Raw genomic sequence first — 20430 nt, 5'->3', positions numbered from 1 at the left:
CTGCAGCTGGAGGACAAAAGAGAGTGTTTGTCAATGGAGTTTCTTTAAGGTGGGATTGGTGTTTTAAGCCTTTGGGGGTGGGGAAAATGGTTATTTTCATGTTTAAACTGAACATCTTTTAATTAAGGGATGTAAATTGTCTGTTTATTTTTTAATATGTATTGGTTGAGTTAATAATAAATTGAAAGTATTTGGAAGCAATATTTTCAACAAGATCATTTAATAATATGTAAACAACACTAACAATACAGTAACCTGTATTTTTCCCAAACATATATTACTCAAATTACTATGAAGCATAACAACATGACAATAATAATATAACATCCATAATAATACAAAAATAACAGTGATATAACCACAATTGGGCAAACAATGTATTTTCTCACACCTTGACCAAACCTGTCCCAAGCATGCATGCGTGCGCCATCGTGTGCATTTTGATTTAGTTTATCTCCGCCATATGCGTTCATGACACGCAGGTTAAAATGCCAAAACCAACTGTGAACCAACTATATTAATTTGTGGACAAGATGAAACACAAATGAAACATTCATGGACATTTAGCTAGCTTGCTGTTGCTAGATAATTTGTCCTGGGAGATAAACATTGGCTTGCTATTTTATCTGAAATGCTAATGGTCCTATTTTTTTGCTGGATCTTTGTAGAATTTTCTTTGAGTCATACAAAATTGTGTGTCCTCTACTCCGACAATTAATTTTGTTGTCAGTTTGTCAGTTTTCTTTGATTAATCTCTCCTTGTTAATTATTCAATCACCCGTGTGGTTTAGTATGGTCATGAAAACAAAAGAGTAGATGGGAGAGGCAGGACATGGAACCAAGTTCTGGCTACGCAGACGATCGTTGAAACATGCAAGCAGTTTGGATGAAATGATTGAATAACGTGTACATGATGTGTACATTTATTTTGCAACACTCGCGCACACAACGTGGCCGGTCTAGTCAGCATGTTAGGGATGTTTCATCCATTACGTATTGAATATGTAAAATATGAAAATATATACTGGCCATAAAGTACTTTTAAGAGAGCTACTGCACAACTTTTGCCTAATTTTCATATATCCCTACTATTATTGAACTATGACATTTCAAGGGTCTGAGAATATAGCAGGCCAGTCCTCATGTTTTTTCAGTGAATGACCTGGAAATATGTATTCAACAGAATGTAGCTATGGGATACTCTGGCATAGAGGAAGTACCTTTCAGCAGAACTTATTTGATATAAAACATGATATATACATATATTTTATAGCCAGAAGTCTAAGGATACCATATAAACAACCACACGTTTTTCCAAACCCATTTTCATGATAGACTGAAGCCTGTGCACAGTGTAAATATGATTAACTTCAAGCCTGGAGAAAAAACTCAGAGTGTTATTCAAGGGGACCTATTTGAAATACTTCCTTTGCTCTTTTACGGCATACCTTTAATGTGATTTATGTTGTGCCAGGCTCTTACTCAGTCAATGACATCAATACGGATTCTGCTTTAACACGTCTGATGGATAAATCAAATACATTTTTTTGCAAGTTGCATAGGCTAGTATAGGTTATAATGTGCTTCATAATACAATGTCGATGCAATAATTGACACTATTTCTAGGTAAGATACTGTAGCTACGCAAACTATTTTCAACTGCGATGTCATAAGTTTTGACCTCATTTTACTGTAGCAGCATCTTGTAAATCTTTTTTGAGTGGTTAGAATGGTTTAAAACAATGGTTTGAAAATGAAACCTAATGTAACAGTTTGAAAAACAGTGCTTTACACTCTTAGAAAACGGGTTCCAAAACGGTTCTTCCGCCGTCCCCATAGAAGCACCATTTTGGGTTCAATGTAGAACCGTATGTGGAAAGGCTTCTATATGGAACCCCAAAAGGTTCTACCTGGGAAGAAAAGGGTCTCTTCAAATGGTTCTCCTATGGGGACAGCCGAAGAACCATGTTGGTAAAATGTGTATACTTAGTTGAACCGTATTCAATAACAATACGTCCAATAGATCCATATTGGATCGAGAAGTTTCCTTTTGCGAAGATGTACAACAAAATCCTACAACTATAACAACATACCTGCTGTACCTATATGTTTGCTATGGCCTATAGGAGAGAGTGCCAAGTCATGTCTAATATACATGCACTCTAATTTCATATTCTAAGTCATATTCATTGTACAATGTTGAGTGTTTCCTCAAAAATAGGGGAAATAAATAAGTTAATACAACTAATATATACATAATACTGTACATCACACCTCCAACCTATCTAAATCGATATTGTACTTTTTCCAGCAATACCACATATGTGAAATATAACGCTGCTTGCCCGTTAATGGCAACCACATGACCTGACGACCATGTTTCTGTATTTCTTGAGGATGACATTTGAGCTGTCATCAAAGTAAAGCACAGATATAGCGTTCAGCTTGGTCGGTGCACAGCATGGCTTTGGCACATTGTCAGGGAACATCAGATGGACCTGTGGAAGTGAACAGAAAGGACCGAGTAAAATATAAATGAAAATGACTGAAAGAAAGAAAGAAAGAAAGGACTGAGTATAGAAAGGAGATAGCATCAAAGCAGCAGTTTGAGAAGCTCATAAAATCTATATGGTGAGGGAATAAATATCACCATATTGTTAAAGAAATTCAATATGAATTCAAATAAGTCACTTTTGAGGCTTTGCACTTACCAGAGTTTGCACAATGGCGTGATTTGTCGCATTCATATGTGCATTGAGTGGAAAAGAACATTCCCCATCGCAGTAAAAAGCAGCATAGCCTTCAGGTGCAATAATCCAGTCCTTCAAATAGAATTAAAAAAGACTAAATAAGCCTCAACGTGCTCCTCATTGAATATTGAAGACACTTCATTCACACTTCATGTGTTTTCTTTAGTCAGTCATCTGTCTGTTTATCGTGCACTGCATTGAATACCCTAAATAACAGTGTTGAAACTAAAATAGGTGTTTTTACAAACACACACATATTTGTAACACACATGTAACACACATGTTATGATTCTGAAATGTTGTTTTACTAATTGGTCTTTTGACCAATCAAATCAGCCATGAAAAAGAGCTGATGTTATTGGTCAGAAGACCAATTATTGGAGAAGACAAAAAATTGGGCTGTGTGCCTTCTGCTCTGACATGCTTATGACAGTGTAGAATAGACATGGTAAGGTTGAAATGGTATTCCATCTTTCTTACCTGCCATCCTAAGTCTCGGAAGCTGACGTAAAGTTCATGCTTCTTGCAGGCTTGTTTCTGTTCACTGGTGTTATGATCTGAAAACAAGAAACATTAAATGAATCTGCAAGTTTAACGGTTTTTCATGCATCATTAGGCTTTTATTTTATTTTATTGAGCACCTGTGAGCACTATTATTATTTTGGACAATAGGAAACTAGAAAATTATTAGTGAAATGTTAACAAACTGTTAACAGCAAATGGCAGCACCAACTCATTTCTAGTTATTACAGTAAAGCGGCCACTGAAAGGGTGTTGACTGGGTGTCCCTAACGCACTGAACCATATCAGTTCTAAACAGCTGTGGAGCTGAAGCAAGTGCACATAGACTTCTATAAAATGACAGCCAAATTAAACTAATTTATTGAGGGTCATTGGGGACGTTTTGTGTACTTTAGCTAGAGTATTTATTTAAGGTGAGCATTACATGTTAATATCCATGGACCATCCTGAGTTGAAGGAAGGGTAAAATATTCAGCAGGTAGGTTAATTATTTTGAAAAGCTATGTGTTTTATATGGATCTATAGTACACGTGTAACTGCCAAAACAAGGCTAATTGGCAACAAGAAGCTGCTTGAGTAGACATAACATCCTGGAGGGTAGACATAACAATTATGATCGTTTAATATGCCCACCTCCACTTTTCGGTGCCTGTGATGATTCCTGTTGACCACCTGATTTGTTACGATTGTGATTCTTTTTCTTTCCACCAGCGGCCCTGACAGAGCGCAGCAATACCTCACTGGCCTTGAAGAATGAGACTAGGAACGGCTGTTTGGATTGTGGTCCATTCCTACCAACGATGCCAGCAGACTTCATGTTGATACTCCGTCCTTTAAAACAACAAGCAGTGTGAATAGCAGCAAACAGAAGCATACTTACATTCCTATCCAATCAAATGCAATGATCGGGGCACAACATAAGAGTTTATTTCCAAAAGGCAATATCCACCAATCCTTCACATTTGTGTTTTTAGGATTGCATATGGATACTTTCATGTGTGTGTAAAATATTACTGTTCTCAGATGTTTCATTCATAGATATTAGATGTATAGTTGAAGTTAGAAGTTTACATACACCTTAGCCAAATACATTTGAACTCAGTTTTTCACATTTAATCTTAGTAAAAAATTCCCTGTCTTAGGTCAGTTAGTATCACCACTTTATTTTAAGAATGTGAAATGTCAGAATAATAGTAGAGCGAATGATTTATTTCAGATTTTATTTCTTTCGATCACATTCGAATTGGGTCAGAAGTTTACATACACTCAATTTGTATTTGGTAGCATTGCCTTTAAATAGTTTAACTTGGGTCAAATGTTTCACGTAGCCTTCCACAAGCTTCCCACAATAAGTTGGGTGAATTTTGGCCCATTCCTCCTGACAGAGCTGGTGTAACAGAATATTGTAGGCCTCCTTTCTGGCGTACGCTTTTTCAGTTCTGCCCACACATTTTCTATAGAATTGAGGTCAGGGTTTTGTGATGGCCACTCCAATACCTTGACTTTGTTGTCCTTAAGCCATTTCGCCACAACTTTGGAATTATGCTTTGGGTCATTGCCCATTTGGAAGACCCATTTGCGACCAAGCTTTAACTTCCTGACTGATGTCTTGAGATGTTACTTCAATATATCCACATAATTTTCCTACCTCATGACACCATCTATTTTGTGAAGTGCACCAGTACCTCCTGCAGCAAAGCACCCCCACAACATGACGCTGCCACCCCCTTGCTTCATGGTTAGGATGGTGTTCTTCGGCTTGCTAGCCTCTCCCTTTTTCCTCTAAACATAACAATGGTCATTATGGCCAAACAGTTCTATTTTTGCTTCATCAGACCAGAGGACATTTCTCCAAAAAGTACGATCTTTGTCCCCATGTGCAATTGCAAACCGTAGTCTGGCTTTTTTATGGTGGTTTTGGAGCAGTGGCTTCTTCCTTGCTGAGCGGCCTTTCAGGTTATGTCGATATAGGACTCGTTTTACTGTGGATATATATACTTTTGTAACTGTTTCCTCCAGCATCTTCACACGGTCCTTTGCAATTGTTCTGGGATTGATTTGCACTTTCCGCACCAAAGTACGTTCATCTCTAGGGGACAGAACGCGTCTCCTTCCTGAGCGGTATGATGGCTGCGTGGTCCCATGGTGTTTATACTTGCGTACTATTGTTTGTACAGATGAACGGGGCACCTTCAGGCATTTGGAAATTGCTCCCAAGGATGAACCAGACTTGTGGAGGTCTGCAATTTTTTTTTCTGAGTTCTCGGTTGATTTCTTTTGATTTTCCAATGATGTCAAGCAAAGAGGCACTGAGTTTGAAGGTAGGCCTTGAAATACATCCACATGTACACCTCCAATTGACTCAAATGATGTCAATTAGCCTATCAGACGCTTCTAAAGCAATGACATCATTTTCTGGATTTTTCCAAGCTGTTTAAAGGCACAGTCAATTTAGTGATCCACTGGAATTTTGAGACAGTGAATTATAAGTGAAATAATCTCTCTGTAAACACTTGTTGGGAAAATTACTTGTGTCATGCACAAAGTAAATGTCCTAACCGACTTGGCAAAACTATAGTTTGTGAACAAGAAATTTGTGGAGAGGTTGAGAAACGAGTTTTAATGACTCCAACCTAAGTGCATGTAAACTTCCAACTTCAACTGTATATTTTGATTTTGTTTTGCAAAACGCTACAAAATGTATACGTTGTTTAGCTGGAATTTTTTATTTTTTATTTTACCTTTATTTAACTAGGCAAGTCAGTTAAGAGCAAATTCTTATTTGCATTGACAGCCTACCAAAAGGCAAAAGGCCTCCTGTGGGGATGGGGACTGGAATTAAAAATAAACATGTATTAAATCAAAATATAGAACAAAACACACAACACGACAAGAGAGACAACACAGCACTATATAAAGAGAGACTTAAGACAACAACATAGTATGGCAGCAACACATAACAGCACAGCATGTTAGCAACACAATATGACAACAACATGGTTGCAACACAACATGGCAGCAGCACAACATGGTAGCAGCACAAAACAGGGTACAAACATTATTGGGCAAAGACAACAGCACAAAGGGCCGGAAGGTAGAGACAACAATACATCACTTAAAGCAGCCACATCTGTCAGTAAGAGTGTACATGATTGAGTATTTGAATGAAGAGATTGAGATAAAACTGTCCAGTTTGAGTTTTTGTTGCAGCTTGTTCCAGTCGCTAGTTGCAGTGAACTGAAAAGACGAGAAACCCAGGGATGTGTGTGCTTTGGGGACCTTTAACAGAATGTGACTGGCAGAACGGGTGTTGAAAGTGGAGGATGAGGGCTGCAGTAGATATCTCAGATAGGGGGGAGTGAGCACTAAGAGGGTTTTATAAATAAGCATCAACCAGTGGGTCTTGCGATGGGTATACAGAGTGATGTGTCCTACAAGCAGCATTGGTTGCAAATCTGATGGCCGAATGGTAAAGAACATCCAGCTGCTCGAGAGCACCCTTACCTGCCAATCTATGAATTACATCTCCGTATACTAGCATGGGTAGGATGGTCATCTGAATCAGGGTTAGTTTGGTAGCAGGGGTGAAAGAGGAGCTATTACGATAGAGGAAACCAAGTCTAGATTTAACTTTAAGCCTGTAGTTTTGATATGTGCTGAGACAAGGACAGTGTACCATCTAGCTATACTCCCAAGTACTTGTATGTGGTGACTACTTCAAGCTCTAAACCCTCAGAGGTTGTAATCACACCTGGGGGGAGAGGGGATTTCTTTTTACCAAACCACAGGACCTTTGTTTTAAGGGCAGATTAAGCTTTTTGGACACTAAGAAAGCCTTGTTGTAGAGCATTTAACACAAAATCTGGGGAGGGGCCAGCTGAGCATAAGACTGTATCCTCTGCATATAATTGGATGAGAGAGCTTCCTACTACCTGAGCTATGTTGTTGATGTAAATTGATAAGAGCATGGGGCCTAGGATCGAGCTTTGGGGTGTACCTTGGTGACAGGCAGTGGCTGAGACAGCAGATATTCTGATTTTATACACTGCACTCTTTGAGAGAGGTAGGTAGCAAACCAGGACAAAGACCTTCTTGTCTACACCCATTCAGCATAATTCACACCCTCTTCAGTTTTAGCCCCACCCAGCTCTTAAGGGTTGTTCCGAATGTACTAACAGCAGCAGTCAAGCACCCGAGCTAACTTGTTAGCTACTTAAGTGAGAGAGAACAGCTCACTGAACATTACTCACCCTAGCAGAGCTAATTAGGCTGTAATGTTATCCATAACATTGGTGACTGCAACTGTGTTGTCAGACTGTCCGTTAGTAAATTCAGAGCATTTCGCGTTCAGACTGCACATCGGAAGCTTTGGCCAATTAGTAGGGCTGATCCGAACATTCTGATGGCTCTTTCTGTCAAAATTAGACATTTGTAATATCTGAAAATATGGCTAGCTAGAATATCTTAATGTCTTATCTTACATTATTCATGGATGGAAGCGTCTCCTGTCGGATGCCATGGTTGCTCTTAGGTTGAAGATGTAATCCGGAGACATATTATATTCCACTGATTTCAAAACTCAGTCCTCCAGAAAGTGGAGAGCCACACTTATGCAGTTTTAATACACAATACACTTTAAAAAAAGCCACGCTAGACAGGATTACTTAGACATATTGACCAGCTCAAATAGACAGAAGCGCACTAAACTCAGCAAAAAAAGAAACGTCCCTTTTTCAGTCTTTCAAAGACCATTTGTAAAAATCCAAATAACTTCACAGATCTTCACTGTAAAGGGTTTAAACACTGTTTCCCATGCGTGTTCAATTAACCATAAGCACTAACAGCTTACAAACGGTAGGCAATTAAGTTCAAAGTTATTAAAATTTAGGGCACCAATGAGGCCTTTCTACTGACTCTTAAAAACACCAAAAGAAAGATGCCCAGGGTCCTTGCTCATCTGCATGAACGTGCCTTAGGCATGCTGCAAGGAGGCATGAGGACTGCAGATGTGGCCAGGGCTATAAATTGTAATGTCCGTACTGTGAGACGCCTAAGACAGCGCTACAGGGAGACAGGATGGACAGCTGATCATCCTCGCAACAACATGTAACAACATCTGCACAGGACCGGTACATCCGAACAGCACACCTGCAGGACAGGTATAGGATGGCAACAATAACTGCCTGAGTTACACGAGGAACGCACAATCCCTCCATCAGTGTTCAGACTGTCCACAGTAGGCTGAGAGAGGCTGGACTGAGGACTTGTAGGCCTGTTGTAAAGGCAGCTCCTCACCAGACATCACCGGCAACAAAGTCTCCTATGGGCACAAACCCACCGTCGCTGGACTAGACAGGATTGGCAAAAAGTGCTCTTCACTGACAAGCCACGGTTTTGTCTCATCTGGGGTGATACACTGAGGTGTTACACTGAGGTCTGCACTCTGGAGCGGAATCGATTTGGAGGTGGAGGGTCCGTCATTGTCACGTTCTGAATTTATTTCCTTTGTTTTGTCTTTTTTTAGTATGGTCAGGGCGTGAGTTGGGGTGGGCAGTCTATGTTTGTTTTTCTATGTTTGGTTTCTGTTTCGGCCTAGTATGGTTCTCAATCAGAGGCAGGTGTCGTTAGTTGTCTCTGATTGAGAATCATACTTAGGTAGCCTGGGTTTCACTGTTGGTTTGTGGGTGTTTGTTTCCGTGTTTGTGTTTGTCGCCACACGGTACTGTTTAGTTTTTGTAGATTTCACATTATCGTTTATTGTTTTTGCTCGAGTGTTCATTTGTCTTTATTAAAATATCGCCATGAACACTTACCACGCTGCATCTTGGTCCGATCCTTACTCCTGTTCAGACGAAGATCTGCCGTTACAGTCATGGTCTGGGGCGATGTGTCACAGCATCATCGGACTGAGCTTGTAGTCATTGCAGGCAATCTCAATGCTGTGCATTACAGGGAAGACATCCTCCTCCCTCATGTGGTACACTTCCTGAAAGCTCATCCTGACATGACCCTCTAGCATGACAATGCCACCAGCCATACTGCTCGTTCTGTGTGTGATTTCCTGCAAGACAGGAATGTGTCTTGCATGGCCAGCGTAGAGCCCGGAACTCAATCCCTTTGAGCACATATGGGACCTGTTGGATCGGAGGGTGAGGGCTTGGGCCATTCCCCCCAGAAATGTCCGGGAACTTGCAGGTGCCTTGGTGGAAGAGTGGGGTAACATATCACAGTAAGAACTGGCAAATATTTTGCAGTCCATGAGGAGGAGATGCACTGCGGTACTGTTGATGGAATTTATAGCTTTAAAGGAATGATTAGAATACTCCTCTCAGAAACCATATAATTGTATAAATTGACTAGAATCATAAAGTTATAATTAATGATTTAGTGTGAGCGACTTAGTTTTTCACCTTATGACCTCATTAATGATGTGTGTAGTTTTAGTCAGTCAAACAATATGTCTATTATAGCGTCTTGAGCACAGACTGTCTGAGCAATATTCGGTGCCGACCTGACTAGAGATTTGGGAGAGAATGGGACGTCTCAAGGACAAGGTCTCCCTAATCTCTGTCGGCTGGGTAGTGAGACAGTATGTGCGTCGGATACCTTCTGTTTTGTGTGGATGTATGTGTGTGCATATGTTTGCGTGAATGTGTGTGCGTATGTTTGTGTGAATGTGTGTGCATATGTTTGTGTGAAGGTGTGCGTGAAAAGCCAGTATAAAATTAATTGTTTTGTACAACAGGCTAGCGTGCTCTCGTATATACATTTTCTGACTATTGTAGCTGGGCCTCCGTCTGATTAATTTCATCCAGTTTCTTACAAATTCTGGGTTTCAGGCTGAGTAATTAATTCAATTGGGTTTATGAACATTGAGAACATAATTCTCGTGACAGGTACTTAATGCAGCTGGTGGCCACACCAGATACTGACTGTTACTTTTGATTTTTAGCCCCCCAACTTTGTTCAGGGACACATTATTCCATTTCTGTTAGTCACATGTCTGTAGAACTTGTTCAGTTTATGTCTCAGTTGTTGAATCTTGTTATGTTCATACAAATATTTACACGTTAAATTTGCTGAAAATAAATTTTGTTGAAGGTGAGAGGACGTTTCTTTTTTTGCTGAGTTCATATGGCAGAACAATCCCAACTCATCTCTCGGCAAGTCCAGCCCACTCATTATCTCAGCCAATCATGGCTAGTGGGAGGTTTGCTCACTATTTCTGTGGCTCAACCAACTAGGCTCGTAATTTAACAATTTTATTTGTATTTACAGATTGCAGACACGTTTGTTATTAAGGCAAATGAAAGCTCACATGTTCGAGAAGGTATTTCTGCCAAGAACGCATTTTGATAAAAATGTTTACGTTCAAACGGCTGTCCTGTGAAGTAGTGACCTGCGACATATGCCTAGTTTCCTGAAATGAGTCACATTTTACTGTGATATGTGGCTGTCTTACCTAGCTATCTTAAGATGAATGCACTAACTGTAAGTTGCTGTGGATAAGAGCAACTTGCGTTCTTGGCAGAAATGTCTTCTCGAACATGTGAGCTTTCATGTGCCTTAATAACAAACATGTATGCCATCTGTAAATACAAATAAAATTGTTAACCTCTAGGAGGAATGGGCTTCTCAGGATGATCACCACAAACACATGAAGAGGATCTATCCTTAACTTTTATTTATTATTAGGAAAGTCAGTTAAGAACTAATTTTTATTTACAATGACAGCCTACCCGAGCCAAACACAGACTACACTGGGCCAATTGTGCACCACCCCATGGGACTCCCAATCACAGCCAGATGTGATAGAACCTGTATTTGAACCAGGGACTGCAGTTATATCTCTTGCATTGAGACAGAGTGCCTTAGACCACTGCACCACTTGGGAGCCCATGAAGCCAAGCAACACGTGTTGGGTTAAATGCGGAAGACACATTTCAGTTAAAGGTATTCAGTTGTGCAACTGACTAGGTATCCCCCTTTCCCCTTTCCCCAGGGCTCAGTTCTCCTCCCCTGTTCTCTCTGTAGACCACGACCAAGTCACAGGGCTCAGTTCTCCTCCCCTGTTCTCTCTGTAGACCACGACCAAGTCACAGGGCTCAGTTCTCCTCCCCTGTTCTCTCTGTAGACCACGACCAAGTCACAGGGCTCAGTTCTCCTCCCCTGTTCTCTCTGTAGACCACGACCAAGTCACAGGGCTCAGTTCTCCTCCCCTGTTCTCTCTGTAGACCACGACCAAGTCACAGGGCTCAGTTCTCTCCTCCCTGTTCTCTCTGTAGACTCCCCTGTTCTCTCTGTAGACCACGACCAAGTCACAGGGCTCAGTTCTCCTCCCCTGTTCTCTCTGTAGACCACGACCAAGTCACAGGGCTCAGTTTTCTCTTCACAGGGCGTATCCTACATTTGCTATGCAGAAGGCAAACAGCTCTGTCTGTCCTTCTCTCATCTGACATACAGGTTATGATATGGTACAGTATGTATCTCTTCATGGTAAACATCAACATCAACATCACAACCTCAAACCTTGACAATAAAGACCTAAACTCTCCTCTATGAACAGCTGTGTCTACCTACAAGATGGCAAAGAACTTGGGTGTGACTTTGGAAGACCAGTTTTGGGGTAACTACAAAGTTTAACTGCCATTTGCTTTTCTATATGTAATTCCCAGCAACAACAAAGGCTGAAGAAAAGTAATGCTTCCATTACCATCCATAGTTTCAACAGAGAGCTGCAGACCCATGTTCTGCAGTGGATTCAGCACCCAGTGGTTACTGGTAGCTGTGATATCAAAGACCAGCCAACCCCCATCAGAGGCCTTGATCTTTTTGGAATCCAACAAGAACGTCTCTGCATCCCTGTTGAGGAAAAAATACATAGAAAATCAATAAGAAATAACAGGTGAATGCATGTGATCACTTGACACGCAAAGCAATGCACATATTATGTGTAATAGTTTGATTTATTGAATAAAAAAGATTTGGCACAGTGGTGATATAATTGATGGGCCTTCCTCTCCTCTTTAAGCTCTGGAACTAATCATGAAATTCCTGTCATTCCACGTTAATTTTGTTAAAACTTGCACGGGGCCACACAAAGAGAGAACATGCTTCCTCTGTGTCGTTTAGACTTGGAAGCAGAAGAACAGTTAAGGAGGCCCTGACACATCATATTGGAAATTATTATAGAAACAAAGTACCATTGAATAATCCCTACTGGATGCAATTTATTCCATCTTTCTCTCTCAGATCTGAGCCAAAAACATCCTTTGACAAACATGTATCTTGCTAGTTACATTTATTGATCCCATTTGCTCTGTCCTTTGAGCCCCTTACTTTGAAGTAAATTCTTCTGAAATACAGGCACACAACTTTCACTGGGGACTGGGGGTCATGTCGTCCCTACATTCTGAAATTACATTTCAAACTCAAATAAAATCGAATCAATTTTATTGGTCACAATCATGTGTTTAGCAGATGTTATTGCGAGTGTAGCGAAATGCTTGTGCTTCTAGTACTGACCGTGCAGCAATAACAATATCTAACAATTCCACAATAAATACCTAATGGAATCATTTACATTCTGAAATTACATCTCTGTCCCCTCCCAGTTTTATCATTGCAATATGATACAAAAAAGCGGCAACGGTGTGCTTTAGGACGACGTGGACGCCTCGGAGAAGTCCACTAGGCTGTTTGGAGTGTTCAGCAGGCTGGATTTAGGACCATCCGGACACCACAGAGGGGGCGGACAGGCTGTGTAAAAGGCAAAGGAACTGGAAAGCTGGTTGGACCAACACCAGAGAGTTGAACAGAGGCAGCTGCTGTCAGTGTGTTACACCTTTTTTCCAAGTTGTAAAAGCAAGCAAAGCAGAAACTGGCTACTCTTTAGTTGACTGATGTAGCTGGTAAAGGTAACTGCTGTTTAACTTAACAGAATAAAACAAAACTAGTGTTTATTCGCAGTGATGAGCTATTAGCTAGTGTGACTGACATATAACATTTGCTAAAGTTTCATCCTCTCTCGACTGAGGTGAATGAATTAGCTGCACTAGCTAGTAGCTATCATAGCCAGGTCAGCTCTAGCCTCTAGCTGTCTGTCAGATTGCGATATGAGGTCCCTATTATAACTATATAACAGCAGTTGCTTGTATGTACAGTATTTTTGGGCCTACCTGTAAGGAACGGGAAGATTTTCAGACCAAGAAATATATAGCAGCAAGAATGATGACAGCGACACTTGCTATTTTTTTGCAGAGTCCTATAGGATATAGCCTACCTTTTAGGAGGACCATTTGCAGGCATTGACAAATAAATGGGTAATCAATGCTTATTGAAAAAGAAAAGGCGCAACCGTCGCTCACCATAGTAGCCTAACCAATGTGCGTATTGTGCCCTTTTCTTTTCAGTGATGATTATATTTTTGGATTGCACTTCAACTCACGTTGGTGGAGCACCCTCCACTTTGTTCCATTACCAATATTTATTTACAGACACTGTGGTAAACTACAGTCTAATCATATTTAAGTTAACAGCCACGTGATTCTCTGCCCATGTATGCAGCTTAGTTTATTTCAATGAGACCACACATTCTAGATGCACTTGAACTCTCACGCCCAACTAGGAGAGGTAGGCTACTAAAGTTGAAGCACCATATTCTGAGTGTGTGAGTAATGCGGAAAAATATGTGCTTTTAAACCTCTCTTGGGTAGGGGGCAGTATTTTGACATCCGGATGAAAAGCATGCCCAAAGTAAACTACTTGTTACTCTGCCCCAGAAGCTAGGATATGCATGTAATTGGTATATTTGGATAAAAAACACTCTAAAGTTTCTGAAACTGTTAAAATAATGTCTGTGGGTATAACAGAACTGATTTGGCAGGCGAAACCCCGATGACAAACCATCCAGGGGAAAAAACAATTGAGGTCATAGGATTTTCCAATGGATTTCTATGGGATACCCTTATTATTAGGAACCTGGTTGCAGTTCCTATGGCTTCCACTAGATGTCAGCAGTCTTTAGAAATTGTTCAATGTTTTTCTTTTGAGAAATGAAGAAGTAGTCCTATTCATTGTATGTGTCACTCCAGGTGGACTCGACTGTTTTGGTGCGCGTGAACTGGAGCGCGCTTCACATTGTATTTATCCGGTATTAGAAACCGTTTATTCCGTCTTAAATTTGATTGATTATTTACATTTTAGGCTACCTGAGGTTGGATTAGGAACGTTGTTTGAAATGTTTGGACCAAGTTTACAGGTAACTTATTAGATACTGCGTAGGCATGTTGGGCGAGTTGAAACCGGTGTATTTCTGAATCAAGCGCACCAAATAAATTGACATTTTTGGGACATAAAGAAGGACATTATCGAACAAAAGGACAATTTGTGATGTTTCTGGGACATGATGTTTCTTGGAGTGCCAACAGAAGAAGATCTTCAAAGGTAAGGCATTAATTATATCGCTATTACTGACTTATGTGTCGCACATTCCTGGTTGAAAAATGATTTTCATGTGTTTCTATGTGGGGCGCTGTCCTCAGATAATCGCATGGTGTGCTTTTGCCATAAAGCCTTTTTGAAATCTGACACAGCAGCTGGAGTAACAAGAAGTTAAGCTTTTTTTTAATGTATAACATATATTTTCAAGAATGTTAAAAATGAGAATTTAGTATTTTTGAATTTCGCGCTCTGCAATTTCACCAGATGTTGGCCAGGTGGGACGGTAGCATCCCACCTGGCCAACAAGAAGTTAATACAATACAATAGGCTAACGCATAGAAAGCAGAAAGAGGACCGTTTTCAAATAATCTGTGGGACAAGAAAAATATTTTCATCATTTGTCTGACCGCCTACAGCATGAATAATGCAGACCGCACCGCAATGATCTCTGTCAGGTCCTGTAGGCATCCCCAGGGAATGCAGCCCTCTAGTGCACAGACAGTACACAATATTGCTCATCATGTCTTAGCAGGATCAGATGGTGACATGGGTCAGGGAAGACTAATCTACAGAGCTCAGGTGAATTTTGCAGTATATTAACAATATCAGTGAATGATATAAAGTTCCATCTTGAATTGATGGGTAGACCTACAGTAGCCACAGGACAGCAACTTAAAGCTACAGTCTGAGATCTGGGAATGATGGTCATTTCAATTATTGAACAATTGATTATATTCTTGGATAACATCATGTATAAATATACACCAAGGTAATTCGTTGTCATGCCTCATCCTAGGAGGATCAGATGGTGACAGGGGTCTCAGCAGAGTCAGGCAGCCTGGGAAAACCAGTCTGTGACGGAGCTGAGGTGAAGTTTTGCAGATACACCACGTTATTCTCTCTGTGCAGCAAACACTGGACAAGCCACATACGGTTTCCAAACTGTATAAAGGGTTGAAAGAGGCTTTGTCTGATGTCACAAAACATTCTGAAACAAAAATGTGAAGAAGACCCATGGGCAGGATTCACAAAACCTTCTTAAGAAGAAATTTCTTCGTAACAGCCATTTTTTCCCCTTAACGTTAGACTTAAGAATAAAGTTAAGAAAAATTGCTATTCCTCAATAAAGTTATTGGAAATGTTCTTATAGGTTTTTCCTAAATGTCTTTTTAAGAAACAAGTTGAAAAGAAATGTGATTCTTGAAAATAATGCTTTAGAATTTTTTCTTGGAAGTGTACTTAAGTGTACTTAACAGTTTAAACCCTTGAGACAAATGGATACTTTTGTAACCATAAACGTTTTCTTGCGCCACAGACACAGTTGGCTAACGGATACAAATTAAACATGCATTATCTAGCTAGCTAGTAATTAACAACATATTAAAATATTCTAGAAGTGTTAAATAGCTAGTGCTATCTCGTCAATTTTCAAAGAAGAACACGGCTAACTTAGCTAACGTTAACGTTGTTAGCTATGTTGGCTATAATGTCTTTACACGTTAGCTAGCTAACATATCTAACTAATTTACCGGTTGCGCAGTCCGTCTACCACCATCTCTATGATGGACGACACCTTCTCCTCCAGCTGGTCCACATGAATGGTCTCTCAGCTCCCTTCTTCTTAGCAGCCGACTTGATGTCGGGCCACTTCTTCTTTAAGGCGTCACTGTCCCTTGCCATACCCCCGACGGCAGAGACAGACTCGGCCACTCTCGCCCATCCTTTCTTTTTAGTCTCTGCAGTGACCACACAGTTATCAAGTCTCACCAATAGCAACCTTTTCCTGGCTGCTATTTCCTCCACCATCACTTCAATCTCTTTTTTTGGTTATCAATTTTTGATTTTGATATAGTTAGTCTGATGGCTATAATGTGTGAAAAATAACCAAATAACCAAATCTGATCATCCCTGTCACATAGACTGGTGTCAAGCACGTCACTAATGTCAAAGCCCTCAAATTAATTACTTAAAAATCATACAATGTGATTTTCTGGATTTTTGAAATTACAGACCTCTACATGCTTTGTCAGTAGGAAAACCTGCAAAATCGGCAGTGAATCAAATACTTGTTCTCCCCACTGTATATACAAAACATTAAGATCACTTGCTCTTTCTGTGACATAGGTGACCAGGTGAATCCAGGTGAAAGCTATGATCCCTTATTGACGTCACTTGTCAAAGTTAATGAGCTCTTCAGTAAGACCATTGTACTGCCAATGTTTGTCTATGGAGATTGCATGATTGTGTGCTCGAATTTATACACCTGTCAGCAACGGGTGTGGATGAAATAGCCAAATCCATTCATTTGAAGGGGTTTCGATATGCTTTTGACAGAATTAGATTACTTCCCAAAAAATGCTTTTTTTTTGTCTTTGGCAATAGCAGGTTGTAACTCAGCCTCTGAATATCAACTAAACAAAACAATGATATCAATATGCATCTGAGTAACGTCTTTCCCGGGTATTTTACACTTTGTTTCTAGCATAAAGCATCGCAGACCAAAGCGCTGTTATAGATCACTTTATATAATCGGATCAGTTTTATTTGAATCAAAATCTTAAGCTAACAAAGGGTAGGCTTTTAGACATTTTCTTTAATAAAAGGTCAGCCTATGGGATACCCTCTCATACCCCCTCAATTCAAGTCTTGGTTTAAACTTAACAGCCCTTCACTGGCACAGAGGTAGGCTTTTTAAAGAGTACAATATGGGTGGAGGAATTTACCAACAACTCTATGGATATAGCAGCATATAGCCTAATTTAGTTTGTTTCTTATTTCTTAAATAGGAAGAAATAGGGTCAACACAAAGCCCTCTTGTTGTTAGTAAAGTCTAATTTAAATGAAGACGGTTGAAATTAATTATGCTTACTTGAATTTGCCTACTTTCAGCACCCTGAGCTGTCCATTTCTGATTGATTGTGGCATGGCTGCTAATTCGAAGTTTAAGCACCACAATGTAAGTTACTCCAATCTGGCTTATTGTCAATAACTCTGATAAATACAGTACTGGTCAAAAGTTTGGGGTCACTTAGAAATGTTTTTATAAGAAAAGCATTTCTTGTCCATTAAAATAACATCAAATTGATAAGAAATACAGAGTAGACTTTGTTAATGCTACCCACCATTGCGACCTGTACGCTCTCGTTGGCTGGCCCTCGCTTCATACTCGTCGCCAAACCCACTGGCTCCATGTCATCTACAAGACCCTGCTAGGTAAAGTCCCCCCTTATCTCAGCTCGCTGGTCACCATAGCATCACCCACCTGTAGCACACGCTCCAGCAGGTATATCTCTCTAGTCACCCCCAAAACCAATTCTTTCTTTGGCCGCCTCTCCTTCCAGTTCTCTGCTGCCAATGACTGGAACGAACTACAAAAATCTCTGAAACTGGAAACACTTATCTCCCTCACTAGCATTAAGCACCAACTGTCAGAGCAGCTCACGGATTACTGCACCTGTACATAGCCCACCTATAATTTAGCCCAAACAACTACCTCTTTCCCTACTGTATTTATTTATTTATTTTGCTCCTTTGCACCCCATTATTTTTATTTCTACTTTGCACATTCTTCCACTGCAAATCTACCATTCCAGTGTTTTACTTGTTATTTTGTATTTACTTTGCCACCCTTATCTCACCTCATTTGCTCACATCGTATATAGACTTGTTTATACTGTATTATTGACTGTATGTTTGTTTTACTCCATGTGTAACTGTGTCGTTGTTTGTGTCGAACTGCTTTGCTTTATCTTGGCCAGGTCGCAATTGTAAATGAGAACTTGTTCTCAACTTGTCTACCTGGTTAAATAAAGGTGAAATAAAATAAAATAAAAAATGTTGTAGATGACTATTGTAGCTGGAAATGGCAGATTTTTTATGGAATATCTACATAGGCGTATAGAGGCACATTATCAGCAACCATCACTCCTGTGTTCCAATGACACGTTTTGTTAGCTAATCCAAGTTTATCATTTTAAAAGACTAATTTATCATTAGAAAACCCTTTTGCAATTATGTTAGCACAGCTGAAAACTGTTGTGCTTATTAAAGAAGCAATGAAACTGGCCTCCTTTAGACTAGTTGAGTATCTGGAACATCAGCATTTTTGGGTTCGATTACAGGCAAATGGCCAGAAACAAAGCACTTTCTTCTGAAACTCGTCAGTCTATTATTGTTCTGAGAAATGAAGGCTAATCCATGTGAGAAATTTCCAAGAAACTGATGATGTCGTACAACGCTGTGTACTACTCCCTTCCCAAAATAGCACAAACTGGCCCTAACCAGAATAGAAAGAGGAGTGGGAGGCTCTGAGCAAAATGACAAGTACATTAGAGTGTCTAGCTGAGAATCAGACGCCTCACAAGTCCTCAACTGGCAGCTTCATTAAATAGTACCCGCAAAACATCAGTCTCAACGTCAACAGTGAAGAGGCGACTCCGGGATGCTGACCTAGGCAGAGGTGCAAAGAAAAAGCCATATCTCAGACTGGCCAATAAAAAAAAGATTAAGATGGGCAAAAGAACACAGCATCCCGGAGTCGCCTCTTCACTGTTGACGGTGAGACTGGTGTATTGCGGGTGCTATTTAATGAAGCTGCCAGTTGAGGACTTGTGAGGTATCTTCTTCTCAAACTAGACACTCTAATGTACTTGTCCTCTTGCTCAGTTGTGCACCCGGGCCTCCCACTCCTTTTTCTATTCTGGTTAGAGCCAGTTTGCTCTGTTCTGTGAAGGGAGTAGGACACAACGTAAGGTAGTCATTTACAACATTAACAATGTCTACACTGTATTTCTGTTCAATATGATGTTATTTTAATGGATAAGAAATGTGATTTTCTTTCAAAAACAAGAACATTTCTAAGTGACCCCAAACTTCTGAACAGTAGTGTACATCATGGGCAGGAAACATACTGTTTTTTATAAAACCAACTATATTAGTAGCAAGCTGTCAAAGTTGATCTTCATTCATCCTAATCTTCACACTCTCCTTCAACTGATGAGAACATAGGCTATAGGCTAGTCCATGCGCAAGAAGTGCGTTTTTGTGACTAGCCTAATCCTTTCCCAAAAATCAGAAGAAGCCTTTGACTCTTCTTCTGAACTGCCACCTACACAGCACAGCCACTGGCCAGGCAGCACATAAACACGTTTTTGATCAGCAAGAGCAGAGCAGGCAGGGGCTCAGGGTTGGAATATCCATTGCGGTGTGTAATGCAGCCTAGTTTAATTACACCGTCACAGCAGCTATTTTCGAAATGTAACTTTACTCTGTGATTCTCCGAGCGTGCACTTCGTAGAATACAGCCTATATGGAAAATCTGATTGAGACCACAGTAAATAGCCTATAGGCGCAATTGATATTGCACGCCCAGCGGAGAATCATAGATGAGGGGTGGCATCGGGCACACATCGATATATAACCTAATAAGCAACTAATTGTAAAAATATGTTTTTTTAACCAATTACAAATTACTCTGACTAGATTTAAAAAAAGACTAAACCTTCTCATGTCTAGACTTAAAAAAGACTAAACCCTCCTCTGACTATATTCAAAAAAGACTAAACCCTCCCCTTGACTGAAATTGAAAAAGTATGGCCCTCTCCATTTTCCTCCAGGTAACCGTTCTGTAACTTTCGATTCATGCCTCATGACTCTTTGGCCAGATTAGAGACAATCTTTTTTCACAACCGCACAATGTATGGACAGGCAGGATATT

General features: G+C 40.2%; 1 protein-coding gene across 1 annotated transcript in view; it reads right to left on the bottom strand.

The window, feature by feature from the left end:
• Positions 1 to 203: 203 nt before the first annotated feature.
• Positions 204 to 20430, bottom strand: part of LOC115144395 (bone morphogenetic protein 5-like) — a 36425-nt gene continuing 16198 nt past the window's right edge. Inside the window, exons 3-7 of the mRNA XM_029685419.2 lie at positions 11986 to 12134; positions 3906 to 4103; positions 3231 to 3307; positions 2712 to 2822; positions 204 to 2498 (exon numbers count right to left, since the gene is read on the bottom strand). Coding sequence (XP_029541279.1) covers positions 2349 to 2498; positions 2712 to 2822; positions 3231 to 3307; positions 3906 to 4103; positions 11986 to 12134 — 685 coding nt within the window. The 3' untranslated portion in view covers positions 204 to 2348. The remainder of the gene's footprint in view (positions 2499 to 2711; positions 2823 to 3230; positions 3308 to 3905; positions 4104 to 11985; positions 12135 to 20430) is intronic.

This window comes from Oncorhynchus nerka, linkage group LG16 (genome assembly GCF_034236695.1).
Source record: "Oncorhynchus nerka isolate Pitt River linkage group LG16, Oner_Uvic_2.0, whole genome shotgun sequence".
Classification (NCBI taxonomy): Eukaryota; Metazoa; Chordata; class Actinopteri; order Salmoniformes; family Salmonidae; genus Oncorhynchus; species Oncorhynchus nerka.
This window is presented reverse-complemented; position numbering and strand designations above follow the sequence as displayed.